The 25,208-nt window shown below is 40.9% G+C and overlaps 1 protein-coding gene across 5 annotated transcripts in view; it reads right to left on the bottom strand.

The window, feature by feature from the left end:
• The window catches only part of MYOCD (myocardin), a 230,458-nt gene that overhangs the window by 59,164 nt on the left and 146,086 nt on the right, over positions 1 to 25,208 (bottom strand). Inside the window, exon 1 of one of the 5 annotated variants that reach the window (XM_081848665.1) lies at positions 23,362 to 23,395. The exons of the other annotated variants lie outside the window; for them this stretch is intronic. Within the exon in view, the coding sequence (XP_081704791.1) occupies positions 23,362 to 23,380 (19 nt within the window). The 5' untranslated portion in view covers positions 23,381 to 23,395. Of the gene's footprint in view, positions 1 to 23,361; positions 23,396 to 25,208 lie in introns of those variants that run through there. 5 annotated transcript variants of the gene reach the window in all.

Consider the following 25,208-nt stretch of genomic DNA (forward strand, 5'->3'; position numbering starts at 1 on the left):
CAAGTACAGGTCTACTACTCAAGGCCTGTGAAAGGGGACAGTCACGGGATGGATTGTAGTTAGTATATGATACATTTGAATGGTTTCAGCTGGCAGTGAGTGGTGTTCTATCATGTTCTGTTCTAGGCATGCCTTGTAGATTGTTGGTGCTACCAATCCAGCCTTATGGATCTTTTTTCTTTGTTCATTGGGCTGTTGTTGCAGTTTGAAGAATGCCTGATGAAAAATGCTTAAGTTGTGACTCTCTATCCAATGAGTCTGAACAGATGCATCTGTATCACAGGGCTTGGCTGTAGACAATGGTTTTGTGACGTAAGCTGGAATCATGTGAGTATGTGCAGTAGTCAGTTTCCTATAAAAGGTGGTTCTTATATGTCCATTATGTAGTGGCATAGGGATGTCCAACAAATCAATCTCTTGTGTGAATTGGACGAGTACACAGTACAGGTACCCCTGGGAAAGTAACCTGAAAAAGTTCAAGAAGGGTGGGTTCAGGGGCCAGAGAATTATGATGAATGAAAGAAAAGAAAAAAATCTCACAGCTTCAGGTTTATGTACTGCTCAATTGGCACCAAAAGTCAGCAAAAAGAAGCACAAAACTGATTTGAAAGTGGATGGGCATGTAATGCAGAAGCAGAAGGCTTGAAAGGTCCTGCATTTTCCAAGCAACCACAATGAGTACATGCAGCAAGGAGTATCAAACACATAAGAACAAGAACAACACTTTACTTTAACATCCCTACCTCAAAGTACTGTGACTCAACAGCCCTGATCAAGTCATCCCTTCTAATTAGAAGCTAGTCCTGTGAGTCACAAACAAGCTCACCCTCCCCTCCAACCCTTTTATTTTCTTTATGTTGTAAGTTTGGGGAGAAATGCTTAATTTTCTGCAGATACACTGTTTGCAGTACAGTGGTACCTCGGGTTAAGTACTTAATTCGTTCTGGAGGTCCATTCTTAACCTGAAACTGTTCTTAACCTGAAGCACCACTTTAGCTAATGGGGCCTCCCGCTGCTGCCGCGCCGCCGGAACACAATTTCTGTTCTCATCCTGAAGCAAAGTTCTTAACCTGAGGTAATATTTCTGGGTTAGCAGAGACTGTAACCTGAAGTGTATGTAACCTGAAGCGTATGTAACCTGAGGTACCACTGTAGTTTGCTTCAGCTTGGACAAGCCCTGAATCTATCAGAAGTGGACCACTTCAGTTCAGGATCCATCCAAATTTGATAAACATTCTTAGTTTCTGGAGCTACTTTTGTAACCTGTAGGAAAATCTTATATTCAATACTGAAAAACCAAATGCCAAATTAAGGTAAAAGCTCTACATATTCTGTTCCTAAACTGTAGTGTACAAAGCACCAATTTATAAGCTACAAGTTGCAATGGAAACCATTCATTATTAAGAATTTACAAAAAGTGACTTGCAAATCAAATAAATTACTCAGTACCTGCCTTCCACAAAGTAGTGATGTTTCAAATAATTTCGGGAGACAAGTATTCAGACATACAAGAGCCATTCTGTTATTGATAATAGCTAATTTTGAAACTTTTGTTTCTGATCCTCTGGATGCCAATCCTCACCCCCCACCCCCCAAAACCAGGAGTGATGAAAAGCAGAGTTCTCTGTAATGGGAGTCCTGAAAATGCCTTCTGTGTTGAGGCAACACAGCTTGCAGTATTTATCCTTCATTGCGCTTTATCTATAGGTAAAGTTACATGAGGGCTTTTGTTAAGATTCCCTCTTTTGCACCATCAAGAGCTCAGGAATTATCATATCAGGATGCAATGTATTAGTCATATCCACATGAAAGCTACTTTAAAAAAATCAGTGTGCTAGGACTTATCATTAAAAACTTCCAAAGAAAACAAATTTCAATAATTCCAAGTGGGACGTTGAATGGCTTACCAATGAGCATCATGCAGAGATTTCCTGGGGGGGGGGGGGAGTTTTAAAAATGTTAACATCTACTACACTAGAGCAGTCAGATAATTAAAGGGGGTGGCAGTGCTTGAGGAACATAAAAAGCAAATGAAGCTGCATTGGTCCATAAGAAACATTCCAAAATCCATTGTCAGGTAATACTTTTATTAGAACCAATCAAAATGCCACAAAATAGTACCCTTTCAAGTTTGTAAAAACAGGGCATCTAGCTGCCCATAGGATAAGCAACAGGCCTTAAAATGAGCAGCTTTCCCCCCGAGTCTTCTTCAACAATGATACTAGCTGTAATTCAGCCCATTTAATTGCCCCAAGCTTCTTAGAAAAGAGCAAATGGGCTTTACCTAGTGAAAAACAACATCTAGATGCAATTGAGTCAAAAGTGTGAGCTCTCTGCCAATTCACCACATGCAGCATCCATGTCAGCAGATAATTACCCCAGACCTGTCAGAAACCACACTGCTCTAAAGTGCCCCCACCTCCATGGCTGCTGGGTTTCTAAGGCTAAGTGGGTTTGTACATGACAAGGGAATTGTATCAATACAATCTTCCAAGGTGCTAAATTTCTGACATGTCTAAGTGTGTGATGTGGGTTTTGTTTCAAATCAAATCTCCTGGACTATCAGATATTAAATATGCCTGCTCGCAGGTGAAGGCAGGTACAGAGATCTATTTGCTGGCTCTATGGCTCCTGCAGTAATCACAGGATGACATATATCTACTAACCATTAAGCCTTTGACTTCTTTGGATTGACAGCAGCAAGAACAGCTAAAACATGACCCCACTGCCTTTTTTGGAAAACAGTCAAGTTTCCTAGACCAACATTGCTGCCCATAATGCCTCCTGCGATAAACAACACGACAATTTTGTCTAAGGTGCTAAATGGCTAGAAGAGACGGTAAAACCAGGATCTGCATTTCAAGTATGCCCACTAAACCCTTCTGCAGGAATTCATAGTCTTCCCTGTATCTGCATACTTCAGTTTCTCAGTGTGGAAATCCCTCCTCCTCAATGGATGTGAGAATTCTGCATATATGCAAAGTAGGTCCACATTACTTCTCTCTTATTGGAAAAAGGCAAAGCTATGGAATGAATACACTACACCTAGTCCAATCAAATTGGTTTGAAACTCCTTCAGCATTCCGGTGGCCTTTTGCTTGGCACTAGTGCTTGTTGGGTAGAGAAAGGTACTTGCAGTGTCAAATGCTGACTTTATTAAACACTCAACAGGATGTTATATATCCCCATGCAACCAGACTCCTTTTTGTACCGCTGAAGGTTGGCACTCCAGCAGGGCACCCACACTACACAGCCAATCTAAACTTTCCTGTCCTTTCTGGAGATATTTATAGATGGGAATTTTGACAAGAATGAGTTTCTGTTTTTGAATGAATACTTTTGCTTATTACAATTTCTGTTTTTAGCTTGTGGGGTGTTCAAAAGGTGGATGTAACTGACAAAACTGCAATATGTATGTGCTTTCTAAACCATCAAACGAACAAATATATTGAGGGGGGAGGGAAAAGGCAGGGGGAAGTAATTGAAAAGGAAGACTCAGGCCACAGAAAAACAGCAATGAAGAAAATTAGCCCCTCCACCACATCATTGCCACTTCCCAGATTGTCTGCCAGCCCAAGCAGAAAGGATGCATGAGTTTAAGAACATTGGGAACACCACATGATCCTGTATAGTCCTGTTTTGCAATGTAAAATAAAGGAGATTTCCCGCCCCCATAAGCAAAAACATTATGTTCACAGCAAAAACTAAAGCTAATAACATTTTTAATACCATGTGGTATATGCTGACTGCCATTGTGCTCATTGCTGTTATTTAATGTGAAACACTGTAGACAATACAAAGAATTGCCTTCAACCATTCCATTTCTGGAATGCCATAAGAGTTCCAGGTTCATGGTATTTCTGACACACAGGAAATTATGCTTTTGAAGGGCAGGGCAGCTAGGTCAATGCACTGTATGTCTCTCTCTCTGTGTGTGTGTGATTAAACTGTGTTCTTTTAGTAAAATAGAGATTCCCTTTCATATAGTTTGACTCCCATTTCTTATTATTTAAGATCTTCAGCCTAAATGTTATTGCTGCCTATTGGGTGACAGAGAAAAAGCAGCCCAACCTGGTGATAACAGAATAAATTATGTAAGGAGGCAGCTGCAGCCCAAGATAGGAAAAGAGGTGGCAACATCTAGCTACTTTAAATGGATTCAAATCACCAGGGCCTGATGAGATGCACCCAAGGGTAATAAAGACACTTGTGGATGTAATATCAAAGCCTTTGTCTATAATCTTTGGTTAGAAGCAAAAAAAGAGAGCTACTTAAAAATATTTTAATTGCCAACACTGCTATTTTGTAGATCAAACTGAGCCAAGCTGAACAAAGTGGCTTCCATATTCAGGTGCCAACTGAAAGAATATGAAGTAGCATCCTGAGTAATTGAGAGAGATTATCAAGGGAGAAATATGGTGTTTAGAGTCAAATGGGTCATATAGGCAGTAAGTACAGGCAGTGGAGCTGGGCGGCTGCATGCAACCCACAGCGAAGCTGTAAATCCTTCATGAATTTTACTTCTGCTTCGCCTGTGCTGTTGACAATGTCAGTGACACTTTCTAATTTTTTTTATCAGAGTTTGTAACTGTCCATATCTGCTCAGAAACCATGCAAAATCATTGGCTCAAGCTTTCAGCTGAGCTAGTCAGAAATCCCCTGTGCACTTCGTACTTTGTCAAAATATTCATATTTTCATTGCTGCATTCCATAATATGCAAACTATCTCCATAGCCTGAATTTTTGTCCAGCCTCTATGAAAACAGAAAATGTAGGGGGGTTTTTATTAACTCCTCTCCCTTCAAAAATTATAACCAAATTTTATTATGAAAATGGGGATGAACCTATAATATTTTGAAAATATTGGAATCTATCATGTTGGGGAAGGGAAATTTTCCAGTTAATTAAATTTATGTCCTATTTCTTTCCAAATAATTTTTAATGCGAAGCCAGTTCTATTCATCATTGTACGTTTGTGATGGCTATAACAGAAATTCACTTTTCTAAACTCAACACAGTTTGAAAATATAGCAAGCCAAAGAGTAGGGTTTGAAAGCCCAATATTGCACCAGCTAGGGGAGAAGTTAAACATCTCAGTTTGTCTTGCCAGTGCCAGAGCCCTGTGGGTATATATGTAATCCTACCTTTTACCTTAGAATTTAAGCTGGTTCCAGAGAAAAATACTAAACCTTATTTAAGTGATGTGCTCCTGAAGAGTATTTTACTGTGATGAAGAAAAATGCTGCAACCAAATCCATGTGAGACTTTTTCATGAAGTCTCATGGCCAGGTCTTCTCTGCACATTGTATTTATTTATTTCTGTCCTACTGTCATCTCTGGTCAGAAAAGAAGACATTATACAGATTGTTAAAACATCACAAAATCTGATCACCCAACACAGAAGGGTAAACACGCAACACAGAAATACATTCTCGTCTTTTAAATAACTATTATCTGACTCAAACCTAAATTCATTTTCTCCTACTTCACACAACACACATTCCTCTATGTAAACAAGTACCAGAGAAAAGTTAGGACTGCTCACACAGGGAGGGAAATCGAACTGCATTGAAACAGTTAGTAAAACCCCAACGGTGTATCTGTGTGGTTATCTTTCAATATATAAACACACAAACACCTCTCTGTCTCTGTCTCTCTGTTAGCTCTATTACTCATTATGTGGAATCAGCTATAAGGATGATCCATGACCACTTTCTCAAAATGTAGTACAATTTGTATTTTAAAATGTTTCAAACATCTCTGCTGGTGCTTAATACAGCTCTAAATTTCTGGCAAAACTTCCTGTAGTACATTTTTCTGCAAGGTATCATTTTAAAACAAACAAACAATAAGAACAATAGGGGCTTGACTGTTTTTTTGTTTTTTGTTTTGACCTTTATTGGCATAAAACTTGACTGTTAATACAAATATAGCAAAATTCCAAAGTTTTCCAGTGGAACATTGAGTTCCCAGCACCAAGTGAAACGAAGTGGACAGGAAAAAATTGAGAGTCCAATACTCTGTAGATTGTGGGGAGAGAAAGATCTTCCTTGACCAGCATATTTTCCATGGAAAGCCATTCATTCATATGTACATTTCCCTAGTTTGTTTGCCCACCACTGACAGCCCAAAGGATTTCAGGGCATAAACAGAGGAAGCCTCTAGCCCTTTAAAAGATGTTTAAGATCTGGCTGTGTGATATTGTTTCAAGAAACCAAGCACCCCCCCCTCGATTATTATATGTTATGGTTGCTGCTTCCATTACACCACCCCTCCCCTAAATGTTCAAATATTGGGTTAAAAAAGAGCCCATCTCTGGGCTTGGCAATTATACTGAAAACTTGTCATCCAAGAAGTCAAATATAATATTAGTTAGCATTAAATAAATTACAGCTCACCTTGTGTTCTGGCATAAAATAGGGACTGTACTATGCTTCCCAGCAAACAGCTCTGATTGCCTTGCAGAGCAGCCAAGGCAGTAAAATGGAACTGACATGCCAGAGAGTAGAAATGGCTGGCGCTGAGAAAGTCAAAGCACGATATCAATTAAGACCATGGCTCAGATTCTCTGGTGGTTCCAATCAGCCTTACTCCCGTCGAACTGGCTGGGCAACACACATTAACACTAGCTGAGGACTTGGCAAGCTCATTCTGTCATTCTTTGGAGCAATACAGGCATGATGCATCAAGCCTAATCACTTTCCTCCAGGTCATTTGCAGATCCTAAATGATGGGCACATCCTAAACAATGTGAAATAGGTTGAGGGTAGAACTGCAACATTTCTCTTGAATTCTACATTTGAAAATACCAGTTCTCACCTTGGAACCTTCAGATTTTGATCATGAATTCTCACACATAGGGAATGGAAGAAACTGCAGTGAAAGTAGGGCAGGTGAGGACAAACAATCTCTTCTTGGCTCAAAGGGTCTGATGCAACAAATCAGTGCCCCTTTTGCAGAGCTTATTCCCAACACAATCAAGCCATGGCTGTCACATATGAGAACTAGTCTTTTTGTGCTCTGACAGCATAAACTTGTAAACAGCTCATAAAGACCACCATGGTTATCCAGCAATTTTTCATCCCTGCTTCCCACAAAGATTCACCATTCTCTTTGGGTCTCCACAAAACACACCATTCTCTCTCCTCCTCCATAACTAATCTCACTTTACAAAGAATCATGGCAGAGGCAAGAGACTCAAGCAAGCAGCATTACAACAGACCACTAGTATGCATGGGTAGGGAAAGCAAAGGGACGTTTCCTACTATTTACCAGCACGTGTCCTTTAGATTTCATTCCTAGATATATGTGACTGTGCTTAAGCTGAGGCCATGGTATTGTGGTATCAAAGCAGGGCACTGACATGGTACTGGAAACAATGTAGGGTTATGGTACGGAAGACCAGAACAGATCCAGGAATCGAGATCTTGTCAGCTCCTTCAGCCCCCTGAATGCTGTCTGCAGCACTGACGAATAAGAACGTTACATGGTTTTGGAAGGGCTCCCAACATCTCTGAGTGCTCTGTGTACTATTATGTTATCTTTGATCTAAACCCCTGTTAGGGATTTCATGCTCTCAGCCTTTGTTTTAGATTCAGTACATTTATCGGAGCAATCTTTCTGAGATGTGTCAACAAATTCAACTGGCTGTTCTGAGTTAGTTAGTTAGCTAGTTAGCTATGCAGAAAGAGAAATGGCACTGGGTGTTTAGAACTGAGGGCAGGGTTGCATGCACAACAGGCATAAGTCCCCAAGTTCCTGTGATTTATTACTGAGTTGTATGGGGTGAAAAACAACAGCCAAGCAGGGCAAGAACCCCCTCTGCCATACTCTGTTTGCTTTGTTATCCGCACCAGTTTTATTGTCCTGATGCCCACCTTCCTCCACAACACCTGTAGTTGTTAGAGCAGTGGCCTAAAAGTGGAGAGCTCCAGGTTCGTATCCCCACTCAGCTATGAAGCCCACTGGGTGACCTTAGGCTAGTCTACCATACCTTATAGAATTGCAGTGGAGGATAAAAATGAGAAGGGATGTCCATGTGACCCACTTCAAGCTCCTTGGATGAAAGATGGTTTGGAAATAAAATATTTTCTTAAAAAGACAGAGGTGGTCAACCTGTGGCCCTCCAGATGTTGCTGGACTATAATTCCCATCATCCTTGACCATGGGCCATGCTGGCTGAGGCTTTGGGGAGTTGAAGTCTAGAGGGCCATAGCCTCCTCATCCCTGAAACAGGCAAGCAAGCAAGCAAATGCATCCCAGAGGAGAAAGAAAACTAAGTACAAAAGATATTTAAAAGGAATGGAAAGTATTGGAAGATAAAAGAGTCATTCAGGATGATACACAATGACTCTCTGGCACAGCAACTTGCTTCTTACCACCTTATAGTATTGGCCATAGTCCAGCCTGTCTGTAGCTCCAATCCATCGTGGTGACCTTACTTAAAAGAGTTAGGAAGGTAGTTAGGTTATTGTTTGCTTTACTATTAGCTATAGGATAGCATTTGATACCACTGCCACATCTTTGGGTCAGGCTGCAGTAAAGTATGTTAGCAAGCAAAGATATGTTATTTGTCCAATTTTAAGGATGCTGGGTTCATTGAGGATCACTAATGAATGCACAATACACAACAACAGGTCTTGCTGTTGGCAAAGTATAACCAATGTACAGAGAGATACTTTGAGAAAATTTATTGCCATAATGTGTGGGCATATAAAGTGTGAGGCTGTTGGTTGAGATGCAATCTCCTTCTCCCCCCTCCCACTGAAGCCCCCCCACATAGCCCCAAAATCTGCTTCAGAGAGTTGGAAGACCTTTTGGAGTAGATTGGGGGGGGGGGCATGCAGGGGGCTGGATGGGGAGAAGAGAAACTGGAGATCCCATTAAACAAGTGGATTTCCATTATAAAAGCCAGTTGCCAACACTTGAAGTCACCCATAGTTTGATAGGTATCAGTAGAAGTTGGTCCATTAGTGCAAATGAAGCACTGCCCCACCAACCCCAGTCTATCTTCAGACAGCCCCTACCTGCTTGCCTGCCTTCTTACTTACTTTCCTCCTCCTCCTCCTCTGTGTTGGCTTTGTAAAACTCAACAGGAAAGAGGATGGAGACAAAACTAGAATTATTTGGTTCTGCCAGTGATTTGGCTCTGGCTCCAACTACTGTTAGCCTCACTGCTTTCTGCCCCAGCAGCCCCAGTGGGCATCAGCCACCACTGGTGGGCATATTTGTGTGTGAACATCACAAACCTACAGTCACTTAGTATGTGTGCTCACAACAGGGGCTTTTCTTAATGCCAATGTGAGAAAGACTTGAAATGATGTGTGTATGGGAAATTGGTAGTGTCAGCATAGTAGTGAGTGAATGTGCATTGATAAGAACAATGTGTGAGTGTAGATGGGAGTTTTTTAAAAAATAAGTTGTGCATAAGTAAATGGATAAATGTATACCTGCAAGCCGAAGAAAGTGAATGAATGGATTTACAAAAGTTAATGTACTTTGGGGTCAGGGGTCCCTTTACCTTTAATGTACTTTGGAGCTTTGTGCGCGTGTTTGTGTGTGTGTTCACACATACACGAACACACGCATGACAAAGTTGGTTGCAAGATCCTATTCATGTGCAAGAATGTGGTCAGAAAGGGGGGGGTGTGTGTGCACGCGCGCGCGTGCATGCATTTGCCCAGGAGAAGGTTCCAACTGACATGCCATTAAGTCCCACTTCCTTCATAATGAAAGCCAGGCCTAGAGTCCGCCTGCCTCAGTCCGGCGTGCCGCTCAGCCCTGCAGCGTGTGCTGGAAATCGAGTCCAGAAGGTTAATTATTCTCTCAGTTGACCAACATTTTTGAGACAATAGAATGAGGGAAATTAATTGCAGAGCTCAGTCTTTTAAACGCTAATGGAAAGGATATCCCTGCCAAAGCTTGGCTTCAGTCTGAGTAAGAGGAAAATGTGGAGAAAACAGAGGCAGGGTCATTGAAAAGGTTACTATTTAACCCTCTGCTTCCCAGGGTAAAAGATGTTTCTTTGAAATGTTTTAAACTTTAATGCTTTCATTGAACTTGTCCTATTCCATTTTGCAGAACTGCCCAAGTATACTAAGGGCAGTGCTGGAAGAATGGGCACAATCAGTTATTTGCGAAGGAGGAGAATGAAAACCTCTAATGCTGACACCCTTTTGCAAAAGCCATTTCCCGTCCAAGCTTCACTCCACATCACCAATTTGATTTGCTTTTCCGTTTCTCAAAAACAAGCATTTATTTATGACACTGATTGACTATTATTAATTTTGCTACCATATGTTTTTGCCATATTAGGTGCTCCATGAACTAAAAATGAGGATTATCATGAATACACAGGTTGGCAAGCTAGCTGGGCAAATAGGGCACATGCTCTAGATCAGGGATGGAGGGCCTGTGGTCCCCCAGCTGCTACTGGACTACAACACCTATCATCCCTGACCATTGGTTATGCTGGCTGGGGCTGATGGCAGCTGCAGTCCTATCTGGAAGACCAGAGATTCCCCCTCCCTGAAGGGATAACTGAGGATGGCATTAAATATTACAGTAGGTTAGGTATGGGGAACCTTTGGCCCTCCAAATGTTGATCAACTACATCTCCCATCATCCTTGACCACTGGCCATGCTTGCTGGGGCTTATTGGATTTGTAGTTCAGCAACATCTGGAGGGCCAAAGATTTCCCACACCTTTAGTAAAAGATAGTTTTGTTGGACTCAAAGGAAAATATAATTATCTCAAGTCCTTGGGATAAGATGGGAATGAATTCCCAAATGAATAAATTAAAAACTCTTTAAAAATTCCCACTTTAATGAAAAATATTTATTTAATCAAAAATATGAGAGTATAGATTTTGCATTGCTTGCTGCAGAATGACAACCCAGTCAGAACTCTTAACAGGCAATTTCACGTACAAGGATGCCCTAAGGATGTAAACTATCCCATACACAAATGCTCTGATACTGGATGTAGAAATCTGAGAGCCATATAGAGCAGTCTGGTTAAGAGGAAAGGAAGAAGAAGCAGCTGCCAAAGGAGTGAAAGGTGAGATGAGATGGGTTGAGAAGGGCTCAGGGTTGTCAGTCTTCCATCTACAGAGCTATAAAGGTGTTGATGTTTTAATTATAAAAATGCCCAGAAAGCTATTGGTATGTGTCTAGAAACTCAGTAGTTTCAGATTTGCATTAATGCACAAATTTCAGGTGTACTGGGACCCACAACCCTGAGATTAAGAGTCTCATGGAGTATATGCTGTCAATGACTACTAGCCCTTGGTCGGAGAAAGTAGTGCTTCTGAATACCAGTTGCTGGAAACCACAGGAGAGGACAGTGCTCTTGTGCTCAGGTCCTGCTTGTTGGTTTCCCACAGACATTGGTTGGCCACTGTGAGAACATGATGCTGGACTAGATGGGCCATTGGCCTGATCCAGAAGGCTCTTCTTAATGGTAAATATCACCATTGTGCACTGGATATTTGCACTTCTTTTGAATGTTCTTCCCATTCTTTGGAATTCTAACTTCTTGGAAAAGAATAAGCAACAGTTCACTTTCAGTTTGACTGTTCATGGTGCTTCTTCAAAGGGAGTGACAACTGTTCCAAAAATTTCCAGCTCTTCTCTCCTTGGACAAAGATATGTTTCTGTTTTTCAGAATGTGAATGGAAAGAGGAAAGTAGGGACTTGCTTAAGATCAGTGAGGGTGCTCTGTCGAAAACAATATTTAAACTTAATATTCACAGCTCCTGTGTTCCAACCACAAGACCGTATTGTCTCCTAAGGTTATGGATTGGTGTCACTGGTGAATATGGAAGAAATAACGGCCATGTGAAATGTTCAATTTCCACAATAATTTATTCAAAACATAATAGCTAAACTCCAATCATCTTGCATTCAAATATTAGAACAGTTATTCCAAATATGGTTGTGTTGCAATTGTACAATAAACATGAAAGCAGGAATGTAGTTATTTATGTCCTCAATCGCATGTTTAAGTTTGGCGTATTTAAGCTCTTCCATCCAGCTGTCTTACTTTATCAATTCCCGTAAAACTTGTTACAAGTGGCTGTGCCAGGGGAGGAGAACATCACAGCAGAGACTGCACATGTCCCCTCTCATTACAGCTCAGGTCTTTGCGGCTTAAACCAAACTCTCCATCTTGCCCATTGTACTGCTCCTTGTTCACACACAAAATGCACTTTGCAGTGGAGAAAGAAAAATGCATTCAAGGGAATCCCATCCTGAAACAGCAGCTGAGCAATCACAATCTTACCGAACGCGTCTTAGTATGGTACAAGAAAGTGTGCATTATAGGAAACTGGGGGGGGGGGGGGATCAAAACTATTACCAAATCTCATGCCAAAAATAAAAATGTGGCAATTTCTGCTACAGAATCATATAGCATACAGTTTGAAAGACAGCTCAAAAGCTACCAGAATCAAATGCTGACCGATTTAAGGGTTCCTAGGAATATGCAATATGCAAATATATGTTATTTCCCAGATAGAGACAGGTTCCTGCTGTGTCCCCTCCCTGCATTAATGGGGGCTAAGTCTGGAAAAACTGTGTGAATGATCACTTTCTACACACTGGTTCAACAAACGTGTTCACACCATTCCATTTTTTAAAAAGCGTAACATAAAATGTTATGTTGAAAGCAGTCCATACAGGCACAGGCATGCACATACTCAAATACGTAATAAACACAAATCACCAGTCATTTGAACATTCTCTATCAGAACCTTACCCAATCTTTAGCTGATTCTAAGGCTACTTACATACTGTACATTTAAAGCACATTACTCCACCCACCCAACAATCCTTGGAACTGAATTCTTTTAAAGGTGCTGGGTACTGTAACTCTATGAGGAGTTAAGTACAGTTCCCAAGATTATTTGCGAGGGAGGATATGCATTAAATGCATAGCCTATATTCAACCTGTACCTAATCTGTCAGTCTGCATTTGTTTCATTTTCTGTGGCTGAAGGAAACTCCACTTTATCTTCTCCATTAGTCTTTTAACTACTTCATGTATATAAAGTGCTGATTCTGTACTCCTCTGTAAGGTCCAAACCAAAGAAGAACTTTACCTGCCTTCCTGCCTGTTACTTTCAAATCCTCCCCTGCCCCACCTGTGAAACATGGAAGTTTCAAATGTGGAGACAGCATATATTTTGATGTTTGCTTTGATTTAGAGCTGAAACATCCAGGTTGATGTTTGCTTTGATGTTTGCTTTGATTTAGAGCTGAAGAGTGGATTTCCCCTAGGAAAGGAGCAGGGCAAGGGGAAATCATAGAATCATAGAATAGAATCATAGAATCATAGAGTTGGAAGAGACCACAAGGGCCATTGAGTCCAACCCCCTGCCAAGCAGGAAACACCATCAGAGCACTCCTGACATATGGTTGTCAAGCCTCTGCTTAAAGACCTCCAAAGAAGGAGACTCCACCACACTCCTTGGCAGCAAATTCCACTGTCGAACAGCTCTTACTGTCAGGAAGTTCTTCCTAATGCACCTACTGAAGGTCGTAACTGGAATCGTATGTAAGTAGAGCCGTATGTAAGTTGAGGTTCCATTGTACATCTTCCCTAACCCTAACCCTCTAATAAATAAGGTGTAGTGACTCTTTGGATACATGTGTATGTGTGAAGGTGATTTTATCAGTCATCCTCTTCATTCAACATAAACAGTTACAATACCGATAACCAACTGTTTTAGTATTCATTGAACGAAACTTCCGTCCATACACCCTTTTTTGTATCCAAAGACAGCAAAGTCTAACCTGCAATACCTTGGAAATGCAAAACCACCATGTCATTCAGTTCTTTGATATTTCAGTATATGCAAGTTTAGATGCAAAGAGTGATTAATTGACACTGACAAGTTAGTAAACAAGCCAGTGTTGACATGACCTGGTTAATTTTATTTTTTTAAAGGCATAGCATTACACAAGGTTGCTGGCAAAGCACATGGCTCTTGACTTTCATTAGAGAGTCAGATGTGCAACTAATTTGCTACAGTATCTGAAGTATTCAGACCCTTTCTAGTGTTCTGTAGGAAGGGAATGCTGCAAATAATTGTGCTAGATTAATTGCTCAGCTCAGGTTGCATTACCACTGCCAGGCCCTGCAGCTAAAAGGTATCGTTCAGCCCGTTTCTCATTACCCAGATCTTTTAGTGAGCCTCCAGATTCTTTGAACAATAGTTTGTCAACAGTAGCAGTAGAATCCTTAGCTTCCTAAAGAACCTGGAGGCTATTAAGATCAACACAACAGCTGAGTTGGAGCCAGTACACCTTGGAAAGAATGCTTGGTGCCGTCTTGATTCAAAACACAGGAAAAGGCTACATGCATATTAAGAACAGTCTAATGACTCGGGGAGCCAAGAAGAAGTGTAAATCCAAGTGTGATATTATTATGCAGTCTTGGATCCTGACCAGAGTGGAGATGGAAAGCTAAAGAATGGGAGACTCCAGGGAGCCCTCATGGTCCAGTGTTAAAAATCTTCAGGATTACTTCTTGCTGAGAGGGGGGTTGTTCTGCCTGACACATTCAAGAGTAAAAATTTGAGACCATCACTCAAAATTTTCTATGGATAAAGCCCCTCCAATTTCAATGGATGCAAATAAGTATATAATGTGAGGATCAGAGTCCCTGTCTGAAGAAAAATAAAGGACTGATCCCATGAAGTTCATGTTCTTCTCATGCAAAGATTCCCATCTTGATGTCAAATGGTAGGATAAGCTATAGTAGGTAGAACAAAACAAATTCCTTCCAGTAGCACCTTAAAGACCAACTAAGTCAGTTCTTGGTATGAGCTTTCGTGTGCATGCACACTTCTTCAGATACACTGTGTATCTGAAGAAGTGTGCATGCACACGAAAGCTCATACCAAGAACTGACTTAGTTGGTCTTTAAGGTGCTACTGGAAGGAATTTGTTTTGTTTTGACTATGGCAGACCAACACGGCTACCTATCTGTAACTGGAACTATAGTAGGTAGGATATCTAGAAACACCAGATCTTCAGGAACTGAAATGGCAATTTCATTCTCTCTCTCACACACAAACACCTACCTTTCCTACTTAAATAATGGACCTTTCAAACCCTGATAACCACTTCTACTGAAGACTAAAGTCAAGATAGCATAGAGCTAAGCAGTAGGTCTTATGCAGGCTTAAGTTCAAAATACTGAATTCCAGAGGCAAAACCCAATATTCTTCAACAAATCGAAAAGGTTTACTTAAGGGGAAACTGGGAAAGAACATAAAATCAGTCATATAGGAAAATAAACATACAGTGCATATTGGCTAGCTGAACTCTGTCCTAGCTATGAAGGAATATGCTGAGAAATTGAGTAAAACACTTTTTATTATTAGCCTATGTATAGTTAGTTTATTCAGTTCTCAGAACAGATGGGTCATGGTTTGGAGCAGCGATGGGGAGCCTGTGGCCTTCCAGATGTTGCTGGACTATAACTCCCATCATCCCTGGTCATTGGCTTTGTTGGTTGGGTGACATCTGGAAGGTGACAGGTCCCCTCCTTGGTTTGGATGATTGTGAACAAACCATATGTTCCTTTCTTCCCTCAAGTGATGGTTGGCAAACCATGGTTAGCACTCATCCTCCAGAACCCCAATTTGAAAAACAAATTCTGAGATTTAGAGAGCAAAAGCTAACCATAGTCCACCACAGATAGGACAGCCAATTATGAATAGCTGGCGCTAAAGAGAGAGAGAGAGAGAGAGAGAGAGAGAGAGATCATACATAACAGGTAATAATTGAAGAAGGAAGCACAGAAGCCCATGACTCATTTTGGAATCCTTCCAAACCATGATTTGAGGGATCATCTCTATGAATTGTGCCACTGAACCACAGTAAAGATTCCAGCTATCAAAATGAGTATACAGGACCCAACAGTCACTGCTGCCCCCTAAGGAACAAGGGGCACTATGAGGAAACTGTATTGGGAAGTCTGGAAAGGGAGACAGGAAATACAGGTGGCCAATTACCTCAGGAAATTTCACAGAAAGAAAGTTTCCTTTCCCTGTTGCAACATGCAGCTCCTTGCGCTCTCCCCCAAAAGCATATCTGGAGATTCAGGGTTCCCTCCTGAAGAATGTGGGAATGACTACAGGGTGCTGAGGGTGGGGGCTTGGATCCTAACATAAGGAAGTGTCCCGCCCCCTCCCACCTTCAGCAAACCTCCATGCCCCATTCTTCAGGAAGGTCTCCTAAAGGCTTTTCAGAAGTCACAGGTGGCTGCTGTTGGGAGGAGGCGATGGGAAACGTTTCTTACATGAGATATCTTAAGTTACCTTAGGATCCAAGCCTTGATATTTTGATGCCATTAATTTTTACAACCGGCGGGGCTCAGAGACAAGAAATGAGAATGACACCATTGCCAGCGGAAGAAATATAATTATGTCTAACAAGTTGTAGGAGTAGCGTCTTCCGCAAAAGTACTTTCATACTTCTGCATACCTAGTACTTTGCTGCTTTTCTTCATTTGTTTAAACTAATTAGCTAAAGTTCATCTAGTTCATGACACGCCTCAAATGAACATGACACTATTTATCTCTACCCCTTCTGCAGAACATTAGCCTGCAGAGAAATAAACCCGATTATCTCCTACGTTTGTTCATGTTTCCCTCAGCAGTGCATCCTCAAAGATCCACTGTTTTCTTGCAGCTGGCCACTCTGAAGGTTTTATTTTCCTTTGGGAGGTCCCAGTCGTTCAAAGTCTGAGCAGTTGACAGCTGCTTGGAACACACTACAAAAGGACTCATAGCCAGCAGCATTTCTATCTCTTCATCGCTCTAGTCCTAGACTGGATCAAGTCTCTGGCCGCTACTTGTGGCTGCTATTCATGACATAGCTGGTGTTGTTATGACCTTTTTCTGTGTTATTGCTTTATCTGATGCTTGCAGGACATTGTATAATTGAAGACTTGTGTGCAACAATGCATCTGGGTCACTTTCCCTTTTAAGTTGGAATGAGTTTATGGCTGAGGCAAGGTGCTAGAATGGCAGCTCTGCAAGGCCACAGCCCTTCCAAATTAGCCTGAAGTTGGTACACTGACCACATGCTTCTCCCTCAGCGAATCTGTGCTCAGAGGAAGGGGTGATAAATTGTAAGAGTAGGAAAATCTGGACAAAATAGAGGAGGTCTCCATCCTTCAGGCAGTTTCTTTTTTATTGGGTCTAACATGAATGAGCTCCTGGCTAAAGTTGGCCATGAGAATTCAAAACTGTTGAACTGATGGGCATCCCCTAGAATTGCTTGGAAATGAAGGGCAGAATATAAAGTTTACAAGCAAATAAATAAAATGAGCTGCCGTGTCTCTCATTTTTCCAAAATCTGATCTTTGCGCAGGATTTTTTTTCCAGTCAAGAATATCTATGCAAAACAAACAAAAGTACATTTCAACACATTTTGATAAGCTCTGCATTTTCTCTAGCCCATGCGGGCAAAGTATAACCAAAATAGGTCTTGTCTGTTCAGGGTTCATGGCACCTCTAACTTAACGGGCATTTGAACTTGACAGTTTCACTAGTGATGTGGGGTGGAAAATTTTCTACTTCTTAAGTTAATTAGTAGCAATGAATGAATGCCAGTTGCAAATACAACGTTAAGAAAGTTTGGCGGTTTTGAATTTTTTTGCTTCACATACTAAATACAAATAAAATGAGCAAGAGAAATTAAATCACTCTCCATGACACCATAAAAATTTCTGATGCAAACTGAAAAAAATTATGATGCAAATTCCCCTAATTTGAATTGGCATTTTTTCCATTTTAAAATTTCCCAGGAAACTCACTGAGAGCTGACAGCTATTCAGCCGTCTTCAACCAACGTTAAGAGCTGATGTCTCTATAGATGCATGCATTGTGAGCACAAGAGACAAACAAAAATATGGGGGGTGGGGTGGAGGAACAACAGTGCAGCGGTACAGAACATGTTTTGCATGCAGAAAGTCCTGTGCTCAGATGCCCAAGTGGGCCAACACTGACCAGCCTTTGGATCTGAGGCAGCTTCCTATCCCAAAACCAGGGAAGGAGAAGGTTCCAGCTTTCTCTTTACCAGATGAAAATGAAGAAAGGGTCAAAGCCGCAACCTAAACCCAGTCCAGGCATAGAGCTGGGTCCTGTAGCCCTCTTAAGCTGTGCTACCATAGACTGCAGTGTTTGCAGGAGGAGTCTCATACTATTTACAGCAGGCTTGTTCATTGCTTAACAAATCCCAAACACGTGTACAAAGATGGTCATGCAAACTATACCTGGGTGATATGTCCTGATTTATATAACTCTTAAAGGTTCAAAAGCACAGTCCTCTTTTGCACCTGGCCAACCTAGGAGCCAGCCCATCTCTGAAAGCAATCTCACGAACACCCACTTAATCAGACCCCCCCCCAATGTTATCATCCTCTCTCATTCAGAGCTCACAAGTATTATTGGAGGGTGAAAAGAGGTGGGAACAGTGGGAAACAGGGCCTGCTGTTTCTGTTTAACTCCAGGAATCATTCCAGAGAGGATAATATCCAAAGATTTCAGTTTGCCATGTCAAATATGCAGGTACTTTGCGGTATTAAAAATTGATGCCCTGTTCTTATAAAACTGGCCCTTTCTGATTGCTAGAAGGCAAAGTTGCCCATAAACAACATTTTATTTCTTATTTAATGCAACTTCTTGGGCAAAAGGAGTCAATCAATTTTTCATAAAGTCTGAGGGAAAGATAAATGCCAGGGATCATTTTCTGAGTCACCATCAAACAGAATTGATATGGATATGAGACAGCACAGGGAGGGTTTGACAATTACGGTCTGAATGACCTTTTCATTATTTTGTTTTAAGCCATTAATCTCTCCCCCTCCCCACTTCCACTCGTTATAGGCTATTTTAAGTAGTATTGTGTAGCCTACACATTTCAAATAATTTCTGTCCTGTGAAGTGGCCAAGAGGACTTGGCTCAAGTCAGCGTTTAAAAATGTGTTTCTAAGCTATTGCATTTTGCAAGAGGAAGGGGCATCAGTGAGACCCCTGGCGCACATCAGGTTAGACTAGCTCTGCATAGACTATGTCTGTGGATTATGAGGGTCACTGGTTACTGCATGTACAAAACTAAAACTACGAACAAGAATGGAAAGTGAAACTAGGTAAAATCCTCTGGTGCTTAGAATATTGCCACGATCCCAAATACCCACAACAAAGACTCTCCACAATATAACAAAACCATTGAGACAGAACTTCATTGCTACTAGTCAAGTATCCTTGTCATTGGAAGCAGTCGCCATGTGACCCTGGTAAGCAAGGCTTTGGCAGGTGGGTGGCACCTGCCCATTTTGCCTCAGACAGTGAAATGGGACAGGTTACTCCATGTTTCATAATAAAAATAGCATATAGGAGCAAAACCCTTCTCACCATTCAGATATAAGAAGACACTCACACCATGTTCCTAGATGTCCACATCCTCTCTCTGGATGTGGAGAGGAGAAAAAGGGCAGAAACCTCAAAATACAATGATGTCTACCTGAAGCCACTCTGAAGCACAGTAATTGTGACATCAAAATCTTTTCCATCATAATCTTCCTCATAATCTTTTCCAAGCAAGTCATTTAGAATATTAAGATAGAAGATGTCTGATGCAGTTTGCTCACATTAGGCTTCATCCAGGCAGAATATCAATAAATACAGCACTACTCCATGTTTCTCCCTGAGAAATCCTATGGAACACCACACAATGCAGTCAGTATTATGGATGTATTGAACATATGGAGATGATCAATACTTCAGACTGTTGTGGCTGCTATAAATCAATGGAAATGTAAATTGTTAGTGGGACTGTGCACTGATAGCTAATATCTGTGAGACATTAGACAAAATATCTGAAATACCACAGTTATACATATATTAAACATCAATAAAACAAGTCATTTCTCAAAGAAAGATGGAGACTTAACACTATACTTTTTCATGTCCTTAAAATGCAAAGTCACACAAACTCATCCACTCTGAGGAAAATTACTTCACCTTGCAGTCAGTTCAAATGTGAGCAAGAAAAACAGCACTGCCTCAGGAATATATATATAAAAATTCAGTTATGGACACGGGAACACACAAATATAGTCAATGCTTTTAAAAAAATTACTGGGCACAAAATAGTCTGTAAGAAATAACAGATTTCCCAAGCATCTGACCATATATTTATAATGTCTATGTAACCGTTAACCTAAGAACAGCTAAGCTGCACAGGTTGATCTCAGCCTACACATTTAAAAGCCTTACAGAGATAGTGCAGTCCCTGTGATTCATGCACTGGTAACCTCATGATTGCACCACTGTAATGCACTCTGTATGGGGCTTCTGTTGGGATTGGTCCAGAAGCGGCAGCCGGCTCAGAATGTTGTGGCCAGGTTACTGAGTGGGGCACCTGGATGTGCGCATATTACACCTATGCGGAGGGAACTACACTTGCTGCTGATCAGCTATCAAGCCATGTTCAAGGTTTTGTTCTTTACAGATAAAGCCCTGAACAACTCAGGACTCTGTTACCTGAAAGACTGCCTGCTCCTGCACAGAACTGTAAGATCATGTAGATCATCTGCGGAAATTCTATTCATGGCACTGCACCCTACTGAATATCACAGGGCAGTGACCCCCAAATGGGGTTTTTCTGCTGTTGCCCCTATACTGTGGAATGCCTTTCCCTCTGCCACATGTGAAGAAGCAGCCATCAGTTGCTTGAGACATCTTGTAAAAAATTATCTTTTTGTAAAGCTGACCCATAAGATGTGACTATTTTATGTGACCGAATCCCCTGAATTTATTTACTTTTAGTTTATTTACTTTTACTCATTTTTATACAGCTGTTCCATTGATTTTGGGCTGTATTTTTGTTTTATATTGTATACTGTTTAGATATTTTTAAGATACTAAGTGGTCTTTCAGTGCTTTAAAATAAACAAATTAAACTTTGGAGGGGGGGTGTCCCAAAGGCACCCAAAATTGTGAAGCATGGTGCAGTCAAAAACCCTCCAAATGCTGTTGGACCCCCAACTTTCATGAGCCCTAGTGTGAGGGATGTTGGGAGTTGGAGTCTAGCAATATCTGGAGGGCACCAGGAAGTCTATTCCTGTGCTATAACAATCAACAAGTAAGCAAACTCGAACAACGTACTGAAAGGTCTAATAATGTCTGAGCATTGTGCACAAATGAGCTCCAAGTGCAAGACAAAATAAAGAAATTACGTGATATTCTGTCACAAAAAACAAGTGGCAGAGAGAGAACATTTGAAACAGAAGCACTTCCTCTAAGGGAGAAGGGAGGGTGGTGAAGTTCCAGGTATCTCCCAAAGGTTTGCTTTGTATTGTGGTTTATTGTTAATCCTGGAGTTTTAAGAGTTTTAAATGCATAAATGGCAAAATACCTAATAAAATCTAGAGGATTGAAGCCCTGGTGCATAAAGAAAGATTCTAGGCCACTGTGGTCTACAGAAAAGCTGGAAATGAACGAATGGCACTGTGAATATGCAACATGCTCTGCTTCAAAAGTCACATACAAACACAACATTCTTAAGATACTGAAGATCCCCTGTTTGCAATGACATAGAATTAGCAGAAGCCCTGCTACCACAGCAGAACAACTGAAATGGGAAGGAATCGTGGGCAGGACAAGGGCAGTCAAAGAGAAAAGCTTTTCATCATTAACCTACTTAGCTCCAGACAGGCTCCTATATCCTGACAAGCTTTATGAGAGTTATGTAGAAGGGGAAAGTGCTTAATGTGGAGCTGGTCCACAATGTACATTGCACCTGCTACACCTTGAGCTGCTGAGCAAGGCCCAGTAGCCCAGTTTGGGTGACCAGCTGGCATCCTCACACATGTCCTTCTCTTTCAGTATCTATTCCATCTTGGACACTAATCAATAAAGGCTTTGTCTGTGGTCCATATGTTACTTCTTTGTTGCTAGGGATTGATAGATAGGGTTCTCTTTTCCTCACCTGAATACGTTCTAGCTTCAACTGGCCTCAGGATGCAACTCAGAGGCTGGCAGGGAGTCTGATGGGCTCAGGGCAAGTGGCCTCTCCTACCTGTGCTCCATCAGTCTGTACCAAGAGGGGCAGGGGGCATCAGTGGGATGGGCCTCCCCTCTAGCTGCTTTACATTTCAAAGAGAAAAGATGTTCTTGAACCATAACTGATGAACCTTCATAACTGATGCAGAGCAGATGTATTTAACACATGTATTTTACACTTTGGCATCTGTACATGGTAGCAAGCATTTATAGGGAGACAAGGTCTCCTTTAGCCCCAAGTGACTATATATCAGTGCATCAGTGACTGTATGCACAAATATTGAGTTAACAATCCACACTCTCTGCTAGGAGCTCCAAAGCCATTAGGGAAAGTGTAAATAGAGTAGCAGACAGTGATTTAGAATAAACATATTGAACGGACACTTCCGTGCTGTTCTCTAAAAGATATCCTCTGTCTGCAGAGTCCACCAACCCATTTGAAAATGATCTACTCTCACTGGTCATTTCCTGGCAAGCAACTTGTAAACTGTCCACACCATCACTTTCTGGCATTCACTGGCCAGATCCAGCCTACAAGAACATCCGTCAGAGGATAAGCTTACAGAGTGGACATGTCCCTAATGCTAGATGTTTGCTATTGGCTCTGCTCCTGGGACTCACTCCAAATCCACACACAGTACAACTTTAAATTATCTACTACAGGATAGTGTAGGCAGAAGAACAAGGATCCAGTTACCCCAAAGAGCAGTTTCCAAAGCAAAACAATTTTTTAATGTAGCATTAGGATCCCAGCTCATGTTTGATTCATGTTTGGCTTTTATTTATTTTAACTGTAACAAACAAAACTAAGAGTAACTGCAAAACAAGATGCTCAGCAAAGAAACGCTCTGTCTTGATTCAGAGCGCCCTGTCATCACATGCTTACTCTCAGTCACTCAACACCTGTTTCCAATTTACATGCTCCTATACCAATAGCTCACTATATTAGTTTACACTTGTTTGATTGCCTTCTCACTTTTAGGCTGTGCGTATTATACTAACAGGTTATTCTTAGTAACAGATTAAAGTGCATGTTGACCCTGGAGGCTTTGCTTTCACTTTCTATCTAATTCAATTCCTTTCTCTTGGGACCCTCCTCTGAATTCACCTTCCAGAGAGTTATTGTGCCGTTTATGTGGAAACAATGGGTTCCTCAACAACAACAACAACAACAAACATAGGGCCCTGGAAGGATCAAGCGGCTATTTTAAAATACATAAAATTAATAAAATATTGATAGCTACAGAATTAGACACTTTAATAAAATACTGAAACTTACAAAATTCCAATTGGAACATTACTTTCTGACTCTTTTATCTCTGCAAAATTGGGTATGGCAGAGAGTAGGGTGGTATTTAAACTGCTCAACATCCAACATCCTACCTCCAGACTGTCACAATATTGTGAAAGGGATTCAAGTGCATATCAGAACTTTAGGTTTGCACAATTAAAATAGATTAAACAGTCCCATCACCTTGAACAACAAATCTATTTAAAAAAACAATCTGGTTTTTTGAGGTTTGGAAAGTGATGCGGAAATGCACTGTGTGGGATAAATGAAAGACCAACCAGAAGATGTATAAACACCACACAAGCAAATCTGAATTAATGTAGAACAAAGACTGATTGCCATATAACTGTCCCCCATACAAATCAAAACAAAAGACCATATATAATCTAAATGTGCAGAAAATTTGTGTAAGCAAATCAGGATGCTCAATGTACAGGATATATATAACCTGTTCACTTTAAAATGGGAACCATCAGCACTTTTATTGCAGAAATTCCTACAGCCATGAGAGTAGCACCCAATAACTACATTCACATTTCTCTCTCAACAATTTCCAATTTGAGAATTACTCAATTTGGTTCTTGCTGCCCAGATTCAATTGTTACTAAGCACTTCTCGGTTACAATGACCCAGCATTCAGTGGCAATAATAGGGTCCCCATGAACTGAAATATGTACATGCAAGCACACAAAGGGGGAAAGATGGTTTTAAAAAAGTATCCCTTAAACCACCCTTTGGCGGCACAGACATTTCATAACTAATTGCTTTGTACTGATCACAGATATCAGCCATATCTTCCAAAAGGCTAGTTAAGTCTATATATGGTCAGAAGATTGCAGGGCCAGAATATTTGTTTTGTTCTGCTAGAATCAGATAGCTTTGTGCCCATCTCTTACTCCAGTGGGTTGGAGCTAGATCACTCGGCGGAAGGTTGATCTTCTGGAGAATTAAAAACCTACAAGTCCTCATCGCCGCTTGTGTTAATGATTAAAGCCAAGATAGATGTATGAGGAAGAGCTGCAACAAGGAAGCAACTTCACCCCATCTTTCTAAAATGAGGTGCTCAGTAAGGACGACGCATGCAATTCCACCTCAGACATATTTGATTCATTATGCTATCTATCTATCTATCTATCTATCTATCTATCTATCTATCTATCTATCTATCATCATCTATCTATCTATCTATCTCGAGGCTTTAACTCTACATAGTTCTTTTTTTCCTTCTTGAGGTGTAAAATGAAAATTTCTTTTTAAAAAGGGTTCATTTATGTATCTGTCTTCTGTGGGGTTACATTTTGGCTACATTTTACTGCCTCATTGCACCCAAGAAAGGAAGAAAAGTTAACAGTTAACACATTGTCCAACAGAATGAAACAGTTACACTAAAACAGTAAAATAAGAGCCAGATTGGTGTCTTAGCATTGTTAATGTATGAGGTCCCCTGATTGTCAAATGACAGGCTGATTATGAAAGCTTCAGCAGCAATAGCCTAAAACTGTGCAAAGACAAAGACTGAAAGGTGTCACTTGGGAGAGCATGCCATAGATGCTGTTCCCAAATATCTTATTTCCTGAACAGAGAGAACTGATCCCAATCTCATTATGCTTCACAGAAGGAAGTGTGCTGGGTCCTAGACATTTAGGGCTTTAAAGTTCTGCAGTAGTTTAAATCCTACCTGCACACACTCTTTCAAAAGACCAGAAGAACATCAGTTCAGACCACTGTACTGTTAAGTGCACATTATTCACAGCACATTATTATGCTGTCTATCTGCCACCTAGATGGTTGACTTGTGTTGGTAGTAAAACTGTAAGGCAATGCCACTGGAAACT

Source organism: Podarcis erhardii (genome assembly GCF_964252035.2).
Source record: "Podarcis erhardii genome assembly, chromosome: 2".
Taxonomy (NCBI): Eukaryota; Metazoa; Chordata; class Lepidosauria; order Squamata; family Lacertidae; genus Podarcis; species Podarcis erhardii.